General features: G+C 34.5%; 3 protein-coding genes and 1 long non-coding RNA gene across 8 annotated transcripts; all 4 read right to left on the bottom strand.

Annotated features, from left to right (window-relative positions):
- Positions 1–341: 341 nt before the first annotated feature.
- On the bottom strand, positions 342–11,133 carry LOC146955059 (uncharacterized). 2 transcript variants are annotated; one of them, XM_085719747.1, is made up of 8 exons: positions 10,978–11,108; positions 9,792–10,424; positions 9,492–9,709; positions 9,080–9,244; positions 8,875–8,979; positions 8,719–8,788; positions 713–808; positions 342–618 (listed from the first exon to the last, which is right to left on the bottom strand). In XM_085719747.1, exons 1-8 carry the CDS (start codon positions 11,011–11,013, stop codon positions 523–525), a joined length of 1,419 nt encoding a protein of 472 aa, XP_085575873.1. In that variant the 5' UTR covers positions 11,014–11,108; the 3' UTR covers positions 342–522. The 2 variants fall into 2 exon arrangements, 1 of the variants encoding a protein (XP_085575873.1); XR_015015968.1 differs by lacking the exons at positions 342–618; positions 713–808 and adding exons at positions 7,085–7,222; positions 7,886–7,968 and having other exon boundaries at positions 10,978–11,133.
- Positions 1,401–6,081, bottom strand: LOC146955060 (uncharacterized). 2 transcript variants are annotated; one of them, XM_085719767.1, is made up of 7 exons: positions 5,988–6,081; positions 5,404–5,450; positions 3,850–4,504; positions 3,641–3,767; positions 2,864–3,154; positions 2,658–2,759; positions 1,401–2,043 (listed from the first exon to the last, which is right to left on the bottom strand). In XM_085719767.1, the coding sequence occupies exons 3-7, from the start codon at positions 4,500–4,502 to the stop codon at positions 1,555–1,557; spliced, it is 1,662 nt and encodes a 553-aa protein (XP_085575893.1). In that variant the 5' UTR covers positions 4,503–4,504; positions 5,404–5,450; positions 5,988–6,081; the 3' UTR covers positions 1,401–1,554. The 2 variants fall into 2 exon arrangements, with proteins under 2 accessions (XP_085575893.1, XP_085575896.1); XM_085719770.1 differs by having other exon boundaries at positions 5,404–5,504; positions 5,988–6,006.
- LOC146955058 (uncharacterized) lies at positions 11,115–22,968 on the bottom strand. 3 transcript variants are annotated; one of them, XM_085719766.1, is made up of 6 exons: positions 22,826–22,968; positions 20,230–21,568; positions 17,869–17,957; positions 11,617–12,292; positions 11,315–11,533; positions 11,115–11,229 (listed from the first exon to the last, which is right to left on the bottom strand). In XM_085719766.1, exons 2-6 carry the CDS (start codon positions 21,019–21,021, stop codon positions 11,158–11,160), a joined length of 1,848 nt encoding a protein of 615 aa, XP_085575892.1. In that variant the 5' UTR covers positions 21,022–21,568; positions 22,826–22,968; the 3' UTR covers positions 11,115–11,157. The 3 variants fall into 3 exon arrangements, with proteins under 3 accessions (XP_085575892.1, XP_085575882.1, XP_085575887.1); XM_085719756.1 differs by lacking the exons at positions 11,115–11,229; positions 11,315–11,533; positions 20,230–21,568; positions 22,826–22,968 and adding exons at positions 13,706–16,899; positions 18,167–18,307 and having other exon boundaries at positions 12,159–12,292; XM_085719761.1 differs by lacking the exons at positions 11,115–11,229; positions 11,315–11,533; positions 20,230–21,568; positions 22,826–22,968 and adding exons at positions 13,706–16,899; positions 18,167–18,304 and having other exon boundaries at positions 12,159–12,292; positions 17,869–17,960.
- A 580-nt stretch (positions 22,969–23,548) lies between these two features.
- On the bottom strand, positions 23,549–24,243 carry LOC146955057 (uncharacterized). The gene is made up of 2 exons (XR_015007960.1): positions 24,004–24,243; positions 23,549–23,890 (listed from the first exon to the last, which is right to left on the bottom strand). It is a non-coding gene; the product is annotated as an uncharacterized LOC146955057 (long non-coding RNA).

Below are 24,243 nucleotides of genomic sequence, written 5' to 3'. Positions count from 1 at the left end.
TGATGCTCACTAGTGCAGAAAACACTTTTTAAATCGGGTGAATTTGACTTTTTAAATCGGGTGAAGATCCGACTTATAGGTAGCCGATTTAAAAAGTGTCTTTGATTTTAAGTCTGCCCCATTTACCCGATTTAAAATCGCATAATTTAAATCGGTTGAACCCATCTAAAATCGTTTAATTTAAATCGGATGAAACCACTTAAAAAAGGGTGGACAAGGACATAAAAAATTCTAGATTTTAAGTCTGTTCTTTGATCCCATTTAATAAACATAATTTAAATCTGTTCAACCCATTTAAAATATCTCTCTATTATTTTTTTTTACATGATTATGGTGCAAAATTTAATATAATAACCAAAAATTTCATAAACTTAGCAACTAATATGAAATATCATATGAGCAAATTTCATATCAGACCTGTCATTGTTACAATATCAAGCAAATCCAAAGTTACAATAACACAAAATTAAACAAAAGCTTAAACAAAAGCTAAACATTGTTCCAAAGTAGTTATTGACATAATTAAATTACATCAAGTCTTTCCAAAATCAAACTTGCACAGCGTTCTTGAACTTTTGTCATTTCATCATCAGTAAACGGAGTTTCGTCTCCAAAAATCTGGAAAAAAAAGTTAAGATAACATATTAGAATATGAAATTAACTTAAAAAAAACATTAAGAAACTCAAATGGGTGTAATATTTAGTTACGCACCATATCCCATGAGTCGGTAATGCCAGCTGATACAATGTTCAACATATGTATCATTATGAAGTAGCCACACTCATAATTGAATGGTTGTCTTTGACACTACAATCACTACAAGAAATCCTGCAATTAGCCAGGGGCGGATTCCTTGTGAAAATGCAAGAATCCCTGGGAAAAAGCCATTTGCCAGGGCTTTTGCGAGGAGCTGAATCAATGGCAAATGCGGTCCTAGCAAATTGCTAGGCCAGGGCTTTAGCTCCTGGCAAATCTGCGTGGGACAAACTCCTGTCCCAGCCCCTGTTCGTACTCTTGGCAAAAGCCCTGGCATAGCCCTGGCATATTTTCTGACTCAACAACCTGCAACCTGCTTTTCTGAAGCACTGCAGAGCTGACACAGAGCTGACATATTGTCTAATCAGGTGCAGTCTGATCCAAAACGTGACAGGAGTATTGCGAGGGGTATACCCCTGGCAAATTGCATAGATAATTTTTTGAAAAAATGGTTTTTTATTGTTTTTAAAAAAACGTTAATTTCATTAAAATAATTAAAATTAATTATTAAAATAAATTTAAAAACGATTTTAAATTGCTTTTTTTTAAAATCATTAAAAATAATTTAAAAAACGTAATTAAATGTTTTTTTTTAAAGTAATTGCTTTAAAATAAAAATTAAAGTAATATTACCCATAAAATATTAAGTCAAACATTAATGAAATTAAAATTGTACGGAATAATATTATAAGTAGCAAATAAGTAGCAATTGTACCGGGAAGCATAACAAACTTTCCCAAATATTACACAAGCAAAATAAAAATAACAAGCACAAACACATAATAAAGGGTCCAACTTCACTCTTCATAATCGTTGTCACTGTCCATATCCTCGCCTTCTTCTTCGCCTCCATCTTCGCTATAACTCGGGAAAGGCTCTACATTGGGATCTGGAACTGAGGATTGCTGACTTGAATTCCCAACCTCACGTGCTTGCCTAAACTCAGCTAGTTGCTCCTCATATCTTTGTTGGCGGCTAAGCAAATCTCGTACAACAGCCTCGTGACTCGCCATTTGTTGGGCGAGCTGCTCTTGAGTCAGTCTTTGAATAAGTTCACGCATCTCAGGGGTCAGCACAGGCTGCTGTGAGGACCCTTCACCATGATTAAGAGTGAATTTAAGGGTTGTTGCAACACCTTTCCGGTAGTTGGCAGCCAAGTTACCGGCACCATATAGCTTTCCTTTTTTTTTATCGCCAGCAACTTTGGTCCAAGTTTGGAGGGCCAAACTATGATCAACAGATAACCCTTTAGAAATAGCCTCGGCAAGCTGTCGGCCATATTCTTCCTATTCAAATGATAAGAAAATAGTTAATGCAGAACATATAAATAAACAAGGCATTACCAAACCAACATATTTTTAACACAAAACTTGTGTATGTTTTTTAAATCATTCATTCATTATTTAAAGTAAATGAAAGTAAAACAGATGACAAAGGTAATAGACAGCTTAGCAGGAGCCTGAAGCATAGCAGAAAAAATCTGTTAACAGACAACTGATACAAGAACAAAACAGCAGCAGAAAAATGAGTTCCACACCAGACAACAGCAAAACAGAAAAATGAAGTCAAAGTTTTCCATTTCCTTGATGGTTTTCATGTACATGTTATTATACTGTGGATACATGCAGGACAGAGACATCATTTAAGCATTGAATGCAGCCAGCTAGAGAACTTCATTTTATTAAACACACTAACCAAAAGTAAGTAAGAGACAAAAAGCTTAAAATGCTACAATATTCCGTATGATAATTTGTTCAAGACATAATAAATTTGAGATTATTTCCATCATATTTTGGCTCCAGACCTTATTTCTACTAAGATTGACTCTCTAATTCATTAGAAAAAGCAATTTAAAGTGATTTATCTCCATTAAAACCTAAATATATGCTTATTAGATTACCTGAACCCTCTTAGCACGCTCGTCACAATATTGCCCAGACCTATTTCTATGTGTGTCGTCATGAATCTCGTTTATAAACGGATCCCTCCCAAGTCTCCTGGCCTATGTTTCAGAAGAAATAAAAAGTAAAATTTTATTAGTATTGATTTAAAACAATCAAATTCCAATATGATAGGGAAAAATAATTAAAAGTTTATTGTTTTTACCAAGCGTTCAGCATGCTCCCCGTTGCTTAAGCAACCACCCGTGTGAATGCACCCACCCTTTTCAGATGCCCGATTCTTTTTTGCTTGCTCCGACTTTGCCTTGAAATCCTCACCTGCCCAATAGTCAGCCAACTCAGCCATGAGTTCCTTTCCGATCCAATGTGGCCGTTTTTTTTTCTCGGCATAGCGAACTCGAGCTTTTCGAAGCATATCAGATAGACGTGCAGCCATGCGGATATGGAAATTACGCCGCATTATAGCATTAAGCCTGTAGTCCCAAGTGCACTTTGCCTGCATTTTTGTGACCATATTACAGAAAGTTAGTATACTATACATGGGCCTGCATTTTTGACACACTATGAAACACTAAAACAATGGGTGTTTCTGTCTTATGAACTATAAGATATTAATCTCTCTCAGTTAGATATGCATTCAATTACTGAGAATCCCTTTATGACAAAACGATCAATTTCAATGTGACAATAGCAAACTGTGTCAAACTTGTTTCAAGACGTAAACTACACGTAAAGTCCAACCAAATGGAATTCAATGCGCAAAATGAGTCACACAGATTATGCTTGAAACATGTTACTTTTATTCTTAAATGAAACATGCAATTCCGATCAATATTTTCTTATCCTTTTTGGTGGTTTGTGTGTCGCATTGTCAAAAGATATATGTAAATAAAATTGGCAAAACCTTGTTACACAGATCCGCTCCTAATACTATGACAAAAGTGCATATAAAATAAAATAAAAATTATATATTTGAAGTAACCTCAAAGAGCCTAAACCAGCGATCTTTCTCCTCATCCTCCACTTCGCCATAAGACTTCCACGGCCTTAAATAGCAGTTGTGGATGATGTCTCTAATTGCTTCTGCTGCGGGTTTGCATGGCAAAAAGCTGAAAAAATAAAAATTCATAATTAAACATTTCTTAAACTATACATAAAATTGAACTATGTAGCAATTATGATAATACTTACGAGTTCCCGCTAGGTGTTAACATGAAACGACCCCTTGCATCAGTCGGATAAATTAGCGGAACATCATTAGGCTGCTGCACCTGACCACCACCTTCCATATGGCCTTCACCTTCCTCTTCGACCTCATTTTCAGGTTGTGGTGGGTTTTGTGGTGGGTTTTCGGGTTGTGGAGGGTTTTGTGGTGGGTTTTGGGGTTGTGGTGGGTTTTGTGGTGGGTTTTGGGGTTGTGGAGGGTTTTGTGGAGGGTTTTGTAGTGGGTGTTGGGGTGGGAAATGTGGTGAAGACCCAAAGTAAGGTGGATAGCTCGAATGGCTGTTGGGGTTGGGCATTCCATATGGAAAAGGTGCAGAAGACCCAAAGTAAGGTGGATGGCCCGAACCAAAGTAGGAAGGTGGAGGCCCAATAGGTGCGGAAGACGACCCAAAAGGTGGATAGCCCGAATTAGGAAAACCAGGTGGTGATGAGAGCGGTGGAGCTATGGTGGGAGCAACTGCACTATTTTGGGACAAACCAGTCGATCCCTGGCTAGTTGGTGCAGATGGTGTGATCGGCATAGGGTTTAGTCTGGCTTGTGTGGCTGAGTCCACAACTACCGTATTGTACTTCCTCCTGCGGCCTGTGCTCTTGTTTTTTCCATCAATCCTTCGAGGCATTCCTGTTAGAAAATAATATCAATACAATATAGCACAGTAAGTATTCATATCAACAACAATCACATAATCATACACGAGTATTTTAGCAAACAACTAGCCCAAATCTACACTAATAAAATTCATTATGACAGAAGACATAAATCAATAAAACATTTCCAGCAACACATTCCAATTGGACCTAACATTTCCAGAAGCACATTCCAAATAATCATTCACTTAAAGGCTGTGTTTTTAAGGAGTAATGACAATATAGGAGTATGGTGTTAATTTTTAATGATAACAGCGAAGCGCGGTTGGTTACAAAGATTTGTAGTAGTAGAGTCGCATATTATTAGAGTATATAACACAAGTGAATAACAATTTGAAATGTTATGTAGCTGACATATTATTATAACTAGTTTTGTAATTGTAATTAACTGATACAATATTAGTTAGACAATTAGTTAGATATGTAACTAGCTGAATTAAACTTGTTAGAGAGATTAACTTCCTATAAATACTACTCTGTATTCATTTGACTATTTCAATCGGTGAAATACATTCAGATTTTTCCTCATTTTCTCTCTGCATGTACCTTCCCAATGATAAGTAAGGTTGTATAATAGAGCTTCTTCTATCCACATGAAACTAAACTGATTAGGATGTTTTATTCCATAAACTAAACTCAGAATCCCAAAAAAAAAAAATCAATCCTTTACCACAAAGAGCCTAAACCATCTATTGTAAATTTACTCGGATTCAGAAAGAGAAAAAAAATCAATTAGTAAAACCCTAAAAAATCAAAAATCCCCAAATCTTAATAAGCTTAAAAATCAATCCTTTACCACAAATAACTTTAACCCTACAAAATTAGTACATAAAACAATTAGTAAAACAAAGGAATGAGAAAGATTGAACTCACTTGAGATGAATATTGAGTCAGCACACGAGATGAACGAGCAAACCCTTCTGAAGGAGAAAACGAAAGGAACAGTGGTGTGAGAAAACGAGGCTTCTCGGCTTCTGAATGAGAAAATGAAATCGAACAAAGGCTTGAGAAGATCTAAGGAACAGAGACGTGAGAGACCTAAGAAGAAAATCTATGGAGTGATACAAACACAAATGGGTCTTCTAGCTTCTTTTTCTTCTTATAAAAATAAAAATGGGTTTTACTAATTGTTTAATAGTTATTTTAATTAGCTTCTTTTTTCAATTGAGCGGGACAATTCCCGGGCAAAAATATTTTGGCATTTTACATTCTATTAAATATTTACTCCTTTCGGTTATTATTATAAACAAAACTCCACTTATTAATGTATCTAGTTTATAATAAAGACTAGATACATTAATTATTCAATGTAAATTTTGCTTATAATAATGATCGGAGGGAGTATAGGTGTGAGTGTGTCTAAATTCTACTAAATATTAGTAAAGAAATAGATTAAATAAGTCAACACATAATTAATTAGTAAGACGTTGCAATATATAGAACTAAGTCATTCTTACTTCTTCTATAATTATAATCCAAAAACACTTTCAGCAACTTGATCTCTTTCATCATGATCCCCTTCAACATTGTTCTCTTCATAACCAGCATGATCCTCATCATTATCATCTTCATTAGGAGTCAACAAAACAGCAGGATCAACATGTTCCCCTTCAACTTGTTCATCAAGCCAACTTGTAACACGCTCAACTTCAATGATATCATTAACATGTGAAATTTCATCAACTTGCTCAATTTCATCTGTTGGATCTTCAGTCTCGATCCTGCCCCTTGGTTTTGTTTTAATTGGTGTTATTGGTAAGTGAAACATTGTCTTATTGGACCAGAAAACATAGGTCTTCAATCTTTGTAATCTTGGTGTTATTGGTAAGTAAAACATTGTCTTATTCGGAATCCTCCCAGTCTTGGTGAGACGATACCGTGGACTTTCACAAAATTTGCATTCCTCCAGTGCTCCGTCATTTTTCCCAAATTCATTGTCATAAAACAACATGCAACTGTTTATGCAACAATCAATTTTATCAACTTTTAATCCCAACTTCATCACCAACCTCTCAGCATCATAATAACTAGCAGGCAAATTTTCTTTAAAAGGAGTCACATCCAACAACATCTGAGTAACATCATCCACACCTTTATCAGCAACACTATAACTTGCCTTATGAGCTAAAAGTCTCACACACATAGATAACTTTGATTGCGTACACCCTTCAAACAGTGGGACATTACATTCACTCAACAACTGGTAAAATCTCCGAGCTTTCTCATTTGGGGGTTCTTCGGCTTGTTCATCTTCAACATCATCATTGTAAGACAATTCCACACCTAAAGCATCAGTAACCATAGCATCCATCATGTTGAATTGTTCATCATTGACCTGGTCATTGTACTCCACATTTATTCCACTACTCGAAGCTTGTGCATTGACTCCTGCCCCAAAATTTTGAAATTGTTCACCGTTATAAACCCAAACCCAATAATCAGGCATGAATCCAACTCTATCCAAGTGTTTCTTCACTTCTGTGGGATCACTCTTTATATATCTGCACGTACATTTAATACACGGACATCTTATCCCTCCCTCTTTTTTACAAATTTCTTGTACCCATGCCCATGAAATAAATCCGTGAACTCCTTCAACAAAATGGGGTTTTAATCCTCTTCTTCCCGGAAACGTTCTGTCATACATCCAACTACGATAATGCTGATAATACTCCATCTTTTTCACGTTCAACTATAACATTCACATATTAAACTTCATGATTAGTAACTTCATAAATTAAACAAAACAATTCTATTCCAAACTAATTTCAAAAAAATCATTTTCTCAATTTATACCTCTTTTTCTTTACATTATAAAAAGTTTTATTATAATGAGTATATTAAAAAATATTTAATATAAAATATTAATTAACAGTTTTTATTTAAACTATATTAAAATATACAATTTGCTCTAAACTTAAAATCACAGTTTTAAATTATTAAAAAAAACATACACTTTTTAAAATACCATATATTTATTTTTCTAATTTAATATAAATTTATCAGATCTAAAGAAAGAAAATTATGTTAACAAATAAAAAAACATATATTCAAGAGATCTACACAATAAAACATATATTCAACATGTATTTTTTCAACAAAAAAAAAACATACATATTCATTATTCAACACAAAAACATGCATACACCACATATATTTTATATTTTTTTAATACTCCAAAAAATTTTTTTTAACAGCAAGCATATGTATTATAAGCTTCAAAATACATATCATTTTTTTTTCTCAATATTTTCGGCCATCATGCATATAAGCTTCACATAAACAGCAACAAAAATCAACACAACACATTATAATTAAACTAACCTGTTAATTTGTACAAAAAAAAAAAACTAACCTGTTAAACAAAGAGAAATAGCAGATCCAAAGAGAAGGCTTCACAGTAGGAGGAAATTAGCTTTTGACAAATGAGATACAACACTGTTGTAGCAAACAAAACAAATTTAAGTAAATAAATAAATTTAACATTTATTGTAAAAATAAAAGAAATATAAGTGAAATAATTTTTTACCATAAAATGAAAAAACTAGGAGATGAATGTGTTGGGGAGAAAGATGAAAAGAAAAAGAGAAACATATTTGTGAGTGTCCGTAATGTAACCACAAAAAAAGTGTCGGTGGAAGGTCCCAAGGTTAAAGCCAGGAGCTGCCCCTGGCTAAATGTATGACACATTGTGCAGACCACTTTACAGGAATGGCAGGCTTTGTGCAGAGACATGCCAGGGGTTAAGCTGGGAAACGCCCCTGGCAAATTGTCATGCAAGTACAGACTGCCAGCTTTTCAGGGATTTGGTCAAATCTACTTTTCTTTTTTCAGGCATTTGCAGACGTGCTGTCCCTTCTGCAGAAGCTTTACAATTTGCCAGGAGCTCTCCCTGGGATTGCTCCTGTCTAAGCCTGACAACACTCAAATTTTCTGCACCAATTCAAAATATATGTTCCCGCCTAAAATAAAGCCAGGGCTTATGTCAGGGCCACGCCCTGTGTAATTTGCCACCACTTTCCCCTTGCTTTACTCCTGGCAAATTTCCCAAGGGTTTATGCCCCTGGCTTATTTTCCTGGCTAATTGCAAGATTTCTTGTAGTGAATTGTCATAAATATAAAATTATATTGACTAAATATCATATATATAAAACTTATAATATTGTATGAATATAATTTTTAACTTACTGTGGGAATCTGCCATGTTGCCTTTCTCGCCTTTCTGACACCACTCAACTTGTTATACCCTTCTATAGCACTACAATAATAAAATACATTCATATAAATTGATGTGTAAAAAATCTTTATTAAATTACATCCACTTAGTTAAATATATATACTTACGAATTAACAATTTGCACAAGATTTTTATCTAGCTTCCAACCCATCGAACATAGGAAAACGACATTTTGTTTTTCTGGTTCAATAATAAGCAATTGCCAATGGCGACTACATTGGAAAGAAAAAAAAAGATTTGTTAACTTTAGGGCTTTTTAATATATGTGATTAACTATAGAGAAATAATAATATGAAGATCAAATACACTTACTTTTTCAGATAAGGTGCAAAATAACAAGCTTTGCTATCCTCGAACATCTTTGCGGTCATATGAGACTGAGAACTTTCTTCGTCATTTTCCGCGTGAATGAAAAATGGATCAACGAAACCATACACATCACTATTTCCCAATTGAGTACAGAGGCGTTCCATATACCTAAAATATTAAAAAACAATTCAAAATTTGAACATGTACAAGGCAACAAACAAACAAACAGCAAGGCAAAGTGACATTTGAATGAACAAAAACCTGCTATAAACAATTCAGAATGTGATTACACACTAACAGAGACATTTTCTTTAACTTTTCATATAGGCACAAACAGAGACATTTTCTTTAACTTTCTATCTACTTTAATTTAAAGCACAGACAAAGGCATAAATAAGGGTGAAAATGTACTTACACCACCCATATTCGTAGAATCGTGAGGCATAATTCTTCTGTCTTTAGACACAGCTCCATAATATCTCTTGTTGGGAGGTAAAAAGACTTTTTCTCATCCAAATCGAACTTCACAGGATGTTTTAGATTCAATACCCTTAACATCAACTTTTCAATGTAAGATTTTTCAGGTTCTGACCTTTTGGATGGAAGATCATCTTTTGCAGTTTCTTTAACATCCTAAACAATTTAAGATAAAATATTAGTCAACATAATTAAATGGGCCCAAGTGCAAATAGATAAAGACATACACAATGAATACCTTATTAGAAACTAGACGCAGAAGTCTTTTTGGCCATTGAATGAAAGTGTTGAGGGCGTCACCAACCTTTGTCACCTCATCTGTGGGCATGGGGACTTGAGCATTAGAATCTAACACTTTAGTTACTGCCACCCTCACCATACCATTTTCTAACAGCTGATTATGTATGGTTGGTCCCAACTTATATACATTTGCATATGCTACTATGTGTTGTTTATTATCAACATATAATTCACACTCTTCTGGGATGTCCTCATCATTATCCTCTGGTATAGGCGGTGTTGCAGAACAACTACCTTTTGTGCTTGCAGGTATATCGGTACTAGGAGAACATGTTGGGAAATTTGGGAAATGTTGAGAGAAAGCCGGAATAGATGATAAATCCCGCATCACTTGATCCCTGATCTCCTTAGTAAGATCTGCTTTCATGCTCTCTATTTGTTTGCTATTGAAAACAGGTGAGGAAGAGGCACCATAATGAGAAAGTGGACCAAAATATTGCCTAATTCCCACACCTCCACCCACAGCACGAACACGTCCAGGGTGTTCAGGTTGTCCGATCGCTTCCGCCAAGATATCTTTACGTCCTTGTGGAACAAAGAGTCCTTGTTTTGTTTTTTCAACAACAGAATCCTACCAACATAAAAATATTCAAGCAGGATGCATTTAAATTCCAATGTTTGTAATTGTAGCAGCACAAACTAAAACAGTGGCAGTAAGTCGAAAGATATTGAGTTGTAAGTCCAAAGAACCATAATATAGAAACAGTGGCTTTAATATGTCATGTACTATGTGTAAGTTCAATACTGGGATTGATTGGCCATACAACATTGTTTCTAATGTCAAATCACATTTACTAAAAAACAATATTTTCTGCACTTGTACACATCATGTGTACATCTCACCATCAGTGGCTTTAATTAAGTAACAGCTAGTAATTTACTTATTTACAGGTATGTATGTTTTGTTATTGCAATTGATTTTACTACAATACAGAAGCATTCATGGATACTTTCTTTCCATTCAATTAACAAACTTAATTTCTAATTCAACTCAAGTCATTCAGTTTGTTAAGCAACCAAATTCAATTAACTATCTAACCAAATTCAATTAATAATCTAACCATGTTTCAAATTTTATAGTCTCTAAAGAGTTGCATTTATCTAAAGAGTTGCATTTTACTTACAATTTTATCGGCCATACAACGTGTTTCTTCTGACATGTACTCTCCTGATGACTTTTGTCGTGCCTTTATCCACTTCTCATGGCGTTTTGGTGGGGATGGAGGTGCAGCTACTGATGAGTCTTCAATTGATTCTTGTCTTTATTTTAATTTCTCTTGCATCATCTTTTCTTCAAGCAACTCTTATCCTCCACGAGACAAGTTGTGAGGGCATCTATTATGAGCCTGAATCAATTTCCCCCTATTTCTTTTCTCCTGTTATAAATAACACACAACAATTAACGGAAATACTATAAATAAATTTAATTGATAAACTAATTAATCTTAAAGTCCAACAAACCAGAAAGTAAGGATCCTCCCGCGTCTTAATAAACTCCTGCCATGTTTCCGCATCAATAAATTTATATGTTCCAAGAGGAGATTTGTCACTCAATTTCCCATTATTTAAATATCTCCTTGTCAGGTTTGTTTTAAATGCCCTCCAACGTTCACACGCATAGGATAGCCATTTGTCTTTCAATTTTGAAATATCATGAGTATCAGGAATATCCCATTGTTCCTGTGTTATATAGCAGATAAAAGAGTTAGTGTATGGAAATAATATAATCAAGTGTTACAATTGACAATCATAAATAGTATTACCATGATATCTTCCCAGATCTTGTTTTTAACAGTCTCGCTTACAAGATCCCAATGATCCACCAAAATACTGACTTTGCTTCTAGCAATGGATCCCACATGACTTTTGAATTTTTTTCTGTTTTCCCCTAAAGGCTTTTTGGTCCATTGATCGAAGTCAATCGGGATCTTTTCACCATTCAAACATTTAAGCAAAAAATGTGCCATTCGCGTTGCACCTCTAACTCTCTTTCTGGTAGGCTGAGTAATTTTCTCAGTTTGTGGAGGACCTTTCTCAGTTTGTGGAGGACCTGATGCACTCACGAGTGTGTTGACTCTATTTTCGGTAGGCTGAGCGTTCATCTCAGTTTGTGGAGGACCTGATTGTGGAGGACCTGATGCACTCACGAGTGTGTTGACTCTATTTTCGGTAGCCTGAGCGTTCATCTCACTTTGTGGAGGAGCAGATGAATTACCAATGACTCTATTCACCCTCTTATTGGTAGGCTGCTTATTCTTCTCTTTGTGTTGAGGAGCTGATGAATTACCAATGACTTTGCTCACCCTCTTTTTGGCAGGTTGAGCATTCTTCTCGCTTTGTTGAGGAGCTGATTGATCGCCAATTTGTCTATTCACCCTCTTTTCGGCAGGCTGAGCATTCTTATCGCTTTGTGGAGGAGCTGATGTATCACCCATGAGTCTGTAATATAAAAATATAATAATGGTCAGTACATATTTGAAATAATGGTCAGTAATATAAACAATCAAAGTAGTTATCAAAGTAGGCTAGTGATAGATAAGCTAGTGATAGCAGATGAACAAATCATATTAGCTAGCTAATAAAATGCAACACTTTGTGTTAGGATTCCAGATTTCTATTCCCATATTGGCCATTCGACACATATTTTCTGTCAAACGCCAACAACATCATTTCTTGTTTTCTTGAAAAACAAATGTATCTACAAGTTGTTCGTAATATATATGCAAAATACCTCGAATGGTCTTTTAAGTTGTGACGGTATTTTGTCAAATAGTTTGATGGTATTTTTGTCAAACTTAAAGGAACAAAAGAGTTATTTTACCTAATATATAGCATTCCTTTGCATCCAACAATTACTTAATCTCTAACTATATCTATTTAGCCAACATGTAATAATACAATTGTAGAGTTTTATGAACTTATTTCATAATAAACTCATTCCATAATATACATCAATACAATCATATACCAGTCCAAATTTATAAAATCTGTAGCAGAAGGGATACAATTAACAAGATAGACATAGTTCACTATTAAAACCGAGAATTCGCTAGCACTACAAATTCATTCCATAATTTACGATGAGAAAGTAAATCATAATAAGGAATGTCTTCTAAAATATATATCTATCAAAACCATGAAGAGTGAATGTAAGAACCTGCATTCTCACATGAGTCAAGCTTAAAACTATTAATGAAACTAAAACTCTGCCAACATTTTTGTCAAATGTTTTTAGATTTTGACAAAGTATGTAAGTAAGGGGGCAATATATAAGCTGTGAAGCGATTATTTCCAGGTTCAAACCTCTACTAAATGATGAAAGGAATTCCAACAGAAACAAAAAAAGTTAACCGGACAATAAAAAAAAGAAGAAAAATAGGCAGAACAGACAACAAGATTGGATCCTACCTAAAGGTCTCCTACAACAAGGGTTATAACAGAATGACAGTGATGAAGAAAAGTAATAATAAGGAAAAAAACAGCAGCAATAACAAAAGCCAGAAACCATATATACTAATATAGTACGAACAATTTGAAAAACTTATGCATTGGATCCCTTTCAAATGATGATACAATGAAAAGAAAGAAAATCCATCTTTGTTTTTCATTACCAAATAGTGAAGAAAATCAAAATATTAGAAATAAAGACTGAGTATCAATAACCAATTAGAAATTAGAACCCTTTTCAATTTATCAAACATGAGTAGTACTGAGAATTGAAAAAAAAAATATAAACAATCAAAGTAGTTATCAATCAAAGTAATAATGGTCAAAGTCTGTAATATAAAAATATTTATAAACAATCAAATTATTTATAAACATGTTAACAATCAAAGTTAAAATGGTCCGTACCAGATATGGTTAGAACTATTTTCTAAGATTTTTCCGTTTGAATATTTTCCCATATCCCTTCATTATGATCATCACGAGTGGCATACTCATCGTCCACTATAGTTTCCTCTCCAAAAGTAGTTATCCCTTGCGAGAAAGAAGGAGTCTCAGAAATATCTAGGGAATCTTGACTATCATGCATGTTTTTACCTTGGAGAACCACTGACCACTTTTTGCTAGAGGGATCACGAACATAAAACACTTGTTTTGCATTTGTATAAGTTGCCTTTTCAAGGTCCACCAGTTTAGAACCAAATTCATCAGTTTTAACTCCACTGTTTATGGCAATCCACTTACATTTAAAAACAGGCACTTTAAATTTAATGAAATCGACATCCCAAATCTCATCAATGATCCCAAAGTAAGGTATGGATGCCATAACCGGATTTTGATCTTTTGAACTAGAGAAGTGCATGCCCTCAGCTACCACCATCACCCCACTGTTTTGAAATGCACTCTTGTCATCCTGAGTCTTTGTAGAGAATGAAAAATTATTGATATCATAACCAGTCCAAGTTATGACATCAAAGTTAGGCTCCTCTGCTAGCCATTTTAATTGAACAGAAGCTGTATTGTCATTTAAAATGGTTTCTTTAAACCACTTTAAGAAAGTCTTGTTATGCTCATTCAACAACCATTTTTCATTCATTCTAGGATATCTATCCTTGACAATGACTTTATGAGCAGCAAGGTAAGGTTGAACCTCATCAGTGTTATTCAATATATACAAATGTGCTTGAAGTACTTCCTCACGCCCCATGGCTTTAAGTTTTAAACCTCGACCCTTACCTGCACATCTTCCCTCATGACGAGACTTTGGAATTCCTATTGCTGCTGCGTCTGACATATAGTCAGAAGACCACTCAATGGCTTCTTCTGCAATGTATCTTTCAATGATAGATGCTTCTGGACGGCGTTGATTCTTCACATACCCTTTCAAAATTTTCATGTATCGTTCAACTGGATACATCCATCTCAAATAAACAGGACCACATATCCTAATCTCTCTCACTAGATGAACAATTAAGTGAACCATGATGTCAAAAAAAGAAGGAGGAAAATACATCTCAAGTTGGCTCAAGATAATTGCACCCTCATTTTCCAATTCATCTAATTTTTTAGGATCTATAACCTTGCTGCAAATAGCATTGAAGAATAAGCACAACCTAGTTAAGACATCTCTAACTTTTTTCGGCAGTATGCCACGAATAGCCACCGGTATAAATTGCTGCACCAACATATGGCAATCATGAGATTTCAATCCAATTAGTTTCGAATCTTTCAAAGAGACGAGACTCTTCACATTTGAACAGTAACCTTGTGGCACTTTTATATTATGCAAACACTCACAAAAGCTTTTTCTCTCATTTTTTGACAAAGTGTAACAAGCTGGCGGCAAATAAGTTTGTTTACCGTCTGGCCGTGGGGCTAATTGTTGTCTTATACCCATCTCAAGCATATCTAGACGAGCATTCACACCATCTTTTGTTTTTCCATTAATGTTGAGAAGTGTTCCAACTACACTATCACAAACATTTTTTTCAACATGCATCACATCGATACAATGTCTAACATCTAGTCTAGACCAGTAAGGAAGATCAAAAAACACAGAGCTCTTCTTCCATATATTTTTCTCAACAGACTTTTTTTCTTTCTTCCCTAATGTAACATTGACACTTTTCAACCGTTTAAAAACTTGTCTTCCAGTTAAGGCTTTCGGAGCAATTTTCCATTCCGGGTGTCCATTAAAAGCTTTTCTCAACCTACGATATGGGTGATTCAGTTTGAGAAATCTCCTATGTCCAAGGTAAATTGTCTTCCTTCCATGTTTCAATTGGTGGTAGCAAGTGTATTTTTCACATATAGGACATGCTTTATGTCCCTTAACACTATAACCGGACAAGTTCCCATATGCAGGAAAATCATTGATGGTGCAAAATAACATTGCACGCATCTTGAAATAATCACGAGAATGGGCATCAAACACATCAACTCCTTCCTCCCAAAGTAATTTTAAGTCTTCAATCAATGGCTTGAGATAAACATCTATGTCATTTCCTGGTTGCTTAGGGACTGAAATCATCATGGATAACATAATGTACTTGCGCTTCATGCAAATTGAAGGAGGCAGATTGTAGATAAATAGGAGAACGGGCCATGAACTATGGTTACTACTTAAGTTTCCAAACGGATTCATTCCATCTGTAGCAAGTCCAAGCCTAAGGTTTCTTTTCTCTTTCCCGAATTCTGGATATAAATCATCAATTTTCTTCCATTGCAAAGAATCAGCCGGATGACGAAGATACCCATCAATTTTCCTCTCATCTGCATGCCATATTAAATTTTTTGCATCATTTGCATTAGCAAACAATCGCTTAAGTCTTGGAATTATTGGTAGATACCATAACACCTTCGCAGGAGGACGCTTTGAGCTATCATCACAATCAAAATCATTGTCCTTCACTTTATAGCGTGACAGCCCACACCTAGGACACTTCTTCAATGTTTCAAACTCATTTCGGTACAATATACAATCATTTGGGCAAGCATGTATTTTCTTATACTCCATACCCATCGGACACAATATCTTCTTAGCCGCATAGTTACGATTGGGCAATGTGTTACCTTCTGGCAGCATTTCTTTCAATAACTCAAGCAATTCAGTGAAGCTTTTATCTGTCCATCCATGTCTTGCTTTCAAGTTGAACAATCTCAGCACCGCAGCCAGCAGTGACATGTTTGTGCACCCCGGATACAAAGGCTCTTCTTTGTCACGACACAAATTGTCATACACATGCGCTTGTTGAAAAGACTCTTGGCCGATATCACGAATCATGTCCTCTAGCCGATAACCATCCATATCAACATCGACTTCCTTTCTTTTTGACCCACTTGTATTGTTTCCCGACTCACCATGCCATATCCATTTAGTATAATTTTGGCAAATCCCGTGACAAATAAGATGATCTATTATTAGCTCGAAATGGAATGGGCCTCCGTTGAAACATTGAACACAAGGACAATAAAACCTTCCATTATTCTCAGGAAGTTTTTCAAAAGCAAATTCTATAAACTCTTCCACTCCTTTCCTATACTCTTCACTAGCACGGTTATCGCTCATCCAACTACGATCCATAACTACTCACCGAAAAAACCTACATCCACAAAGACTATATTAAGGTGCTTACTTGGACTAACATAGTGAAGATATTCACTATGTTCTAGGAAAGGAGAGGGGACAGAAAGTTAAGAACAACTAGTAAAGAGCAGTTTAATGTGAAAGTGACTCAGATAAGTCACTGGTGCAGCAACTCACATCAGCCACTATAATTGTGGCAGGGATAATTGAATACAAAATCATACAGACGACTATCCTTGTCCCTTGATGTATGTAATGACATCTTGAAAACAATAAGTGATTGATGTCTTTGTTGGATGATACTACCTCCGTCCCTTATTATAGGACCCTTTTGAAAAAAATAATTGTCCCTTTTTATAAGACCCTTTTACAATTGTCAACTACATTAATGATTTCTTTACAAAATTACCCCGATTTACTCTACATATTTTTTTGAAAAGCAATTAATTCTTTTTTTCTTTGACAAAAGAACAACATTATTAAATTTTAACGTGGGAACTTTCATTCATGAGAAAAAAGAGTAGTCCAGTAACTCTCATTCATGCACCATTCTTCATTCTTTGAAGGTGCCTTTATAAAGGTTTGTTTTACTCCTAATGTCAATTAAAGAGCTTGCAAAATGGCGCCTCCTAATCTCTATATGTATATACTCCTAGTGCACCGAATACACACTAAAACCCCAGGAACCGCAAAAATAATCCCACCTCACACCTAGTCCTGAAGCTAAAATATACAAGAGGTAAAAATATATCAGTAACCAAATTGGTTTGAACAGAACACTAAAACCCATATAAGCATACTATTGCTTCAAACACTAGCTCCCAAACCAAAAGTAAGGCGCTGACAGCACAACATCAGTGAACCAGAAAAAGAAAAAAAAACAAATTACCTTAATTCATAATTTATCCAGTTTCATAAATAAGCACATCCACTAATCAAAAATCACATGCTAAAGAAGATGCAAAGGGAAGGAGAAGGAATGAACCTGAGATTTGTTCGGATGTGGCACGACAACAACAAAACACGATTTTGCGGCGACGACAACGGAATACTTTCACGGAGACTGTGAGATATCTGCTGAGAAAGAATTTCAAAACGAAATTCACAGTGGGATCAAAGAAAACACGATTGAATTTAGTAAGAAGAATTTCAGAACAAAAAAAAAACGAATATCTAATTTCAGAACAAAAAAAAAAACGAAAATATAAATTAAAAAAAAAACAAAAATTGAATTTCTGAATAAGATTGAAGCAAGTTGAAGAATAATTTGAGTTCTATGTTACCTTTTTGAGGAAAAGAGACGGTGAAGAAGCTAGTTCAAACAATTAGGGTTTCACTGTGATTTGGGTTCACGATTGGGTTTAGAGTGATTGAGTTCAATTGGGTTTCACTATTAGGGTTTCATAGTGATTGAGTTCGATTGGATTTCATAGTTATTGACTTCGATTGAGTTTTGGATCTGTGCGATGGAGGAGAAAGAATGGAAAAGGGAAGTTTTGGATCTGTACGATTGAGTGAAATTTTTCTTTCTTTTATGACTTTGCCGCTTTTGGTGAGGGAAAAATTTTGGTGAGAGACTTTGGATTTTCAATTTCCACTTTCAATTTGCTTTTGGAACGTGTTGTGGCTTATTTTTAATAAATTGTTTTTTAAATGGGGCCACACAATTTAAAATCATTTGAAGTTAAAAACTTCCCTTACACCTAGCTTTTTAAATCATGTGGATAGCATCCCATTTAAATTCCTTGATTTAATAAAGAATAGATATCCATTGCCACGCATTGATGATCTCATGGACCAACTCAGAGGTGCTATGGTATTTTCTAAGATTGATTTGAAGTCAGGATATCATCAAATTCGGGTGAAGGAGAAAGACATACCAAAGACGGCGTTCAGAACTCGTTATGGGCATTATGAATACTTAGTTATGCCTTTTGGAGTTACCAACGCACCAACCATTTTCATGGACTTTATGAATCATATTTTCCACCCATTCTTAGACAAATTCGTGGTGTTCTTTATTGACGATATTCTTATCTATTCCAAGAACGGGGATGAACACAAGGAACATTTACGCCAAGTGTTGCAAGTATTGAAAGAGAAGCAGTTATATGCCAACTTGGGAAAATGTGAATTTTGGTTGGATGAGGTGAAGTTCTTAGGGCGTGTGATTTCAGAGGATGGTATTGATGTGGATCCATCTAAAGTAGAAGCCATAGTAGCTTGGGAACGACTAAAGACTGCCACTGAGATTAGAAGTTTTGTGGGATTAGCCGGCTACTATAGGAGATTCATTGGAGGATTTGCAAAGATTGTATCTCCGTTGACTCAACTTACCAAGAAGAACCAGATATTTGCATGGACAGATGACTGTGAAAAGAGTTTCCATCTGATGAAAGAGAAATTGACTACCTTTCATGTGCTTGTCTTTCCACGACCAGAGGAGCCGTATGAAGTCTATTGTGATGCGTCTTATCAAGGGTTGGGATGTGTTCTTATGCAACATAAGCAAGTGGTGGCCTATGCTTCGAGACAACTGAAGGCACATGAGAAGAACTACCCTACACATGATTTGGAGCTTGCAGCCATAGTTTTTGCACTAAAGATATGGAGGCATTATCTATATGGTTGCACATTTGAGGTTAGAAAGCTTAGGTTCCCAAGAAGCAGCAACTGTTTTCTTCTTCTGAAACTTAGACTTTAAGATGCCAGACTCTGCGTTCATCAGACTCTAAGGTACATGTTCTGATCTCTTAAGAATCTTGATATTTGGAGTCTTAGAATCAGAGTTGGTCATTGCCTTAGAGTTAGAGTTCTTTTAATTTGAAATATTCTTAGTCTTAGAACTAGAAGCTTCAAGTTCTGACTGATCAGCAGTTTCAGACTTAGCACCTTCAGGTACAAAGAAGGTTTTCAATCCTTCCTTAATGCATTCACAACATGCTTTGAGACTGATTCCACTAGGTTTCCCTTCTGTGAATCCAATCCCTTTACCATTGTGCATGTAAATGCCATAAATCATAGAAGCTACTTTGCTTCTGTCAATGCCAGATATAATAAAATCTTCTAGTGCAATTTCATGTTCACTTAAAGGTTTTCCATTACACTTTTCTTGTAGCTTCTGACAAAGATACTTGAGCTTTTCTTCATAAGTTTTACAAATGAAGTCAGAGCCTCTAAGTCCTTCTTTAGAAGCTTTTAAATCCAATAGAGTTGATTCTTGTTGTTTCATTAAATCAACATATTTTTCTTTTAAATCTTGCAACTCATTGGTTCTAAGTTCAAAGTGTGTAAGAAGCTCTTTAAGAGACTCAATAAGTTCTTCTCTGGGAATTTTAGAATATACCTCATTTTCATCTTCAGAGTCTGAGTCAGGTTCAGCTTCTGAAGTCATTGTAGCCACTAACCCCATAGCTACATTTGCTTCATCTCCAGCTTCTTCCTTTTCAGTCAAAAATTCGCTGTCTAAATCTTCCCAGGTTGCCATTAAACTCTTCATAATCTGCTTCCTAAATTTGCTTGAGTTGAAGTTTGGTTTCTTGGACTTATCCTTTGATTTCTCCTTCTGAATATCAGGGCAATCAACAATGAAATATCCAGGCTTCTTACAGAGTAAGCAACCCTTCTGATCTTCTTTCTTGGAGCTTCTGCAACCACCTCTCTTGCTCAGGAACTTCCTATTCTTCTTAGCCAGATGTTGAAGCTTGTTGGAAAGCATAGCCATCTTCTCAGAGGGATCTTCATCAGAATCTCCATCAGGGGATTCTTCTTCAGATTCAATGACTTTGAGAGCTTTAGATGACTTTCCTTTAGATGGAAGAGCAATAGATTTCGTCTTCTTAGCAGACACATGCTCATTGAGTCTTATTTCATGAACCTTGAGATAACTTACAAGATCTTCAACACTCAAAGTGTTTAAATCTTTAGCTTCCTCAATAGAAGTAACTTTAGGTCTACATCTAGCAGGTAAGCTTCTCAGAATCTTGCTCACATGATCAAAAGCAACATAGCTTTTCTTCAGTATCTGAAGTCCAAAGACTAGAGTCTGAAATCTTGAGTACATTTCCTCAATACTTTCATCATCTTTCATCGTGAACAACTCATACTGATGAACAAGCATAAAAAAAACACCGTTCATAATTTTTAAACGTTAGCGCAATAAAAAGAGCGGAAAGACAAACACATGAGTGCCCGTCTTTTCGCTAGTATGTATAAAGAAAACTACCCCTTCCGATCTTTTGGCTGACTTTTTATTTTCAAAAATACCCCCAATTTTCAATACAGGTCACACATGTAACAAATAGATAAGAATAAATTTAAATATTAAAACAAATGTAACAAACACGATATGTATGTCTAGTTTTTTTTTCCTTTATCATTTAAAAAGTGTAACAAACTAGATACGTATATTTATTCGGACATTATGAAATATTCTAATAAAAGGTAGCTTGCATATATTTTCTTCTTCTTTCCTACATGGCGTAAGTGCACCCTATTGGGTCTGGAACTCATACAATTCAACTTTCCAAACTAGAATCTGCAAAAGATGGACAATTAGCAACAACTGAAATAACGCTTTGGAAAGGGCAACAGGTGATATCTACACCATCCTTCTTCGCATATATATTCTCGAAACGCAAAAAAATGATTTGGACAATCAGCAACAGTTGTGCATGTAAGCTTATCTGTAATTAAAAATAAGAATAAAACTATGTTATTAAAATGACATAATAGATTGTGTACAACCTAGAAACTAAAGAAGGAAATTTGAAAAAGGATAAAAATATGGATTACCAACAACGTTCTTTGCAACAAGGAAAAGAGAATGAAATAAAATAATATCATACAAAAACTTTAAGAGTTTTAGCCATTCCCCCTTCTTTGCGTGTAATAAATAGAATATGATTTGATCGCATTATAGTGTATAAAACACATGAAGTGCTAAAAAGAATTTACCTCATAAGGAGTTGTAAAAAGACCTCCCTAAAATTAAAATCATTGTTCAGTGTCTCTTTAGTAGGTCAATATATTGTGTTTTGTCCCTTTAACACACTTACTAAAGAGGTAAGATAAAAAAATGTTAATCATTCGAATTCTTTATTTTTTTAACTAACTTTACATATCCTCTCTTGATGCTATCTTGAATTCCTAAATTGATTCATCCATAAAATAATTATGTTGTTATATTAAATAATGTGGTATTGATTACTAGAAAAAGTTGTTTTTTGAAATGATTCATTTATCAAAACAAAAATTAGAAGTCCAAAGACATCATTATTAACATCTGACATTCCAACTATGTTGGCACCCCAACCAACCAACAGCCACTTACAATTGCATCAATAATGCTCTCTCCGTCCCAAATTATGAGTCACTTTAGTAAAAATAATTGTCCCAAAATATAAGTTCTTTTACAATACCAATGAAACATCAATGCTACTTTTTCTATTACACCCTTAGCTGTTTATTGTTCTCTCTTCTACAATTCTTTAATTTTTCTTTCTTATGCCATTAATTAATGATAATTTTGTAAAATATTTCATAATTTCTCTTTCTAACACAAAATTAATATATTTTCTTAATGTAAGAAATAACAAAGTCGACCTATAATTTAAGACGAAGGGAGTATATTATTATTTTGAGAGGAAAAAACAAGGAGTAGCATAAAGAAAAACCAATTGAAAAGAATAATAGTATGGTAGTACCTAAAATCTGCAAGCCAAACTGTATTTTTGAATGACAACATCTACACACACATGAAGGAAGAAAACGTAACATAGATACATCGAGTACAAGAAGTACTCATTTTATGACAACATACAACCAAAGACAGTCATCCCTAACAACAAGGCAAATAAAAAAAAAAAAAGAGCCAATAACACCACCACGAGAACAAAAAATAAAGGAAAAATCTTACAGCATGACTAGAGTTTTAACCTTACCGTCGTTGATAATCTTAATGTTTTGTGCAACAAGGAAAAGAGAAAGAAAGAAAATCATAGCACTCAAAAACTTTAGAGTTTTAACAAGAGTTTTAACCATTGTTTTTTCTTTGCATGTAACAAATTAAACATATTTTGATCACTTTATAGTAAAGCACTTGATGTGCTAAAAACAATTTAGCTCTTAAGGAGCTGTAAAAAGCCCTCCCTAAAATTAGAATAATTATAAAGTGTCTTTTAAGTAGATCAATGTGTTGTGCTTGTCCTTTTAGCACACTTACAAAAGAGTTAACATAAAAATCTTGTTAATCATTAGAAAAATATACCTACGGAGGATTATAGTAACGACCGAAAAAACCGTTAGTATAGAAAAATATACCTACAAAAATATCAATGACTGTAGCTTTAGACATAAGAGACATTTTAAAGAATAAAATATACCAAAATTAAAGAGAGAAAGAGAAATGCAATTATCACGATCACAATAGTATCGGTTGTAAGGATGCACTCTTCATTTAAGAGAAATGTAAATTCAATTGTTTGAAAATCACAAGTGTACTGATATTTTGTCATAAAATTAAAATTATAGGCTTTGAGGTAAAATATTTTTATTTCAACTTAAATATTACATATATTCTTACAGGTGGCATTGTTGGAAATAAAATGTAATATGTCTAAACAAGAGGCAATGGTGATACATCCAAAATTAATAGAGAAAACCAGTTTAAGTATAATACTCATTGGTGTTTTGTTTCATTTCATTACCAAAATCTTAGTGTACAAATCCACAATCGCAAGGTCCGTGAAATTTTTTAAAAAAATAAAAATAACTATAACATACAATTATTCGGTTCACTACAATAAGTGTACGAACATTACGAAATATTCTAACAAAAGGTAGCTTGCATATTTTTTTTCTTCTTCCCTGCATAGCGTAAGTGCTCCATATTGGGTCTGGTACTCATACAATCCACAATTTATGATATTTACATAATCCTTTTTTGCACCTATATATCTGAAGCTTAGTATTTGGTGGACAATCAGCAACAATTGTACATTCAGTGACTGTTGTAATGAAAAATAAGAATAAAACAATGTTACTAAAATGACATAATAGATTGTGTACAACCTAGAAACTAAATAAGGAAATTTGAAAAGGGATAAAAAATATGGATTACCGACAACATTCTTTGCAACAAAAAAAGAGAAAGAAATAAAAGAGTATTATGTACAAACTTTTAGAGTTTTTAGCCATTCCCCCCTCTTTGCGTGTAACAAATAGAATATGATTTGATCGCATTATAGTGTATAAAACACATGAAGTGCTAAAAAGAATTTAGCTCATAAGGGGTTGTAAAAAGTTCTCCCTAAAATTAAAATCATTGTTCAGTGTCTCTTTAGTAGATCAATATATTGTA

Source organism: Medicago sativa, chromosome 1, assembly GCF_051527215.1.
Source record: "Medicago sativa cultivar Bolivia chromosome 1, Bolivia_mono, whole genome shotgun sequence".
Taxonomy (NCBI): Eukaryota; Viridiplantae; Streptophyta; class Magnoliopsida; order Fabales; family Fabaceae; genus Medicago; species Medicago sativa.
The sequence above is the reverse complement of the archived record's forward strand: the minus strand, read 5'-3'. Positions and strand labels throughout refer to the sequence as shown.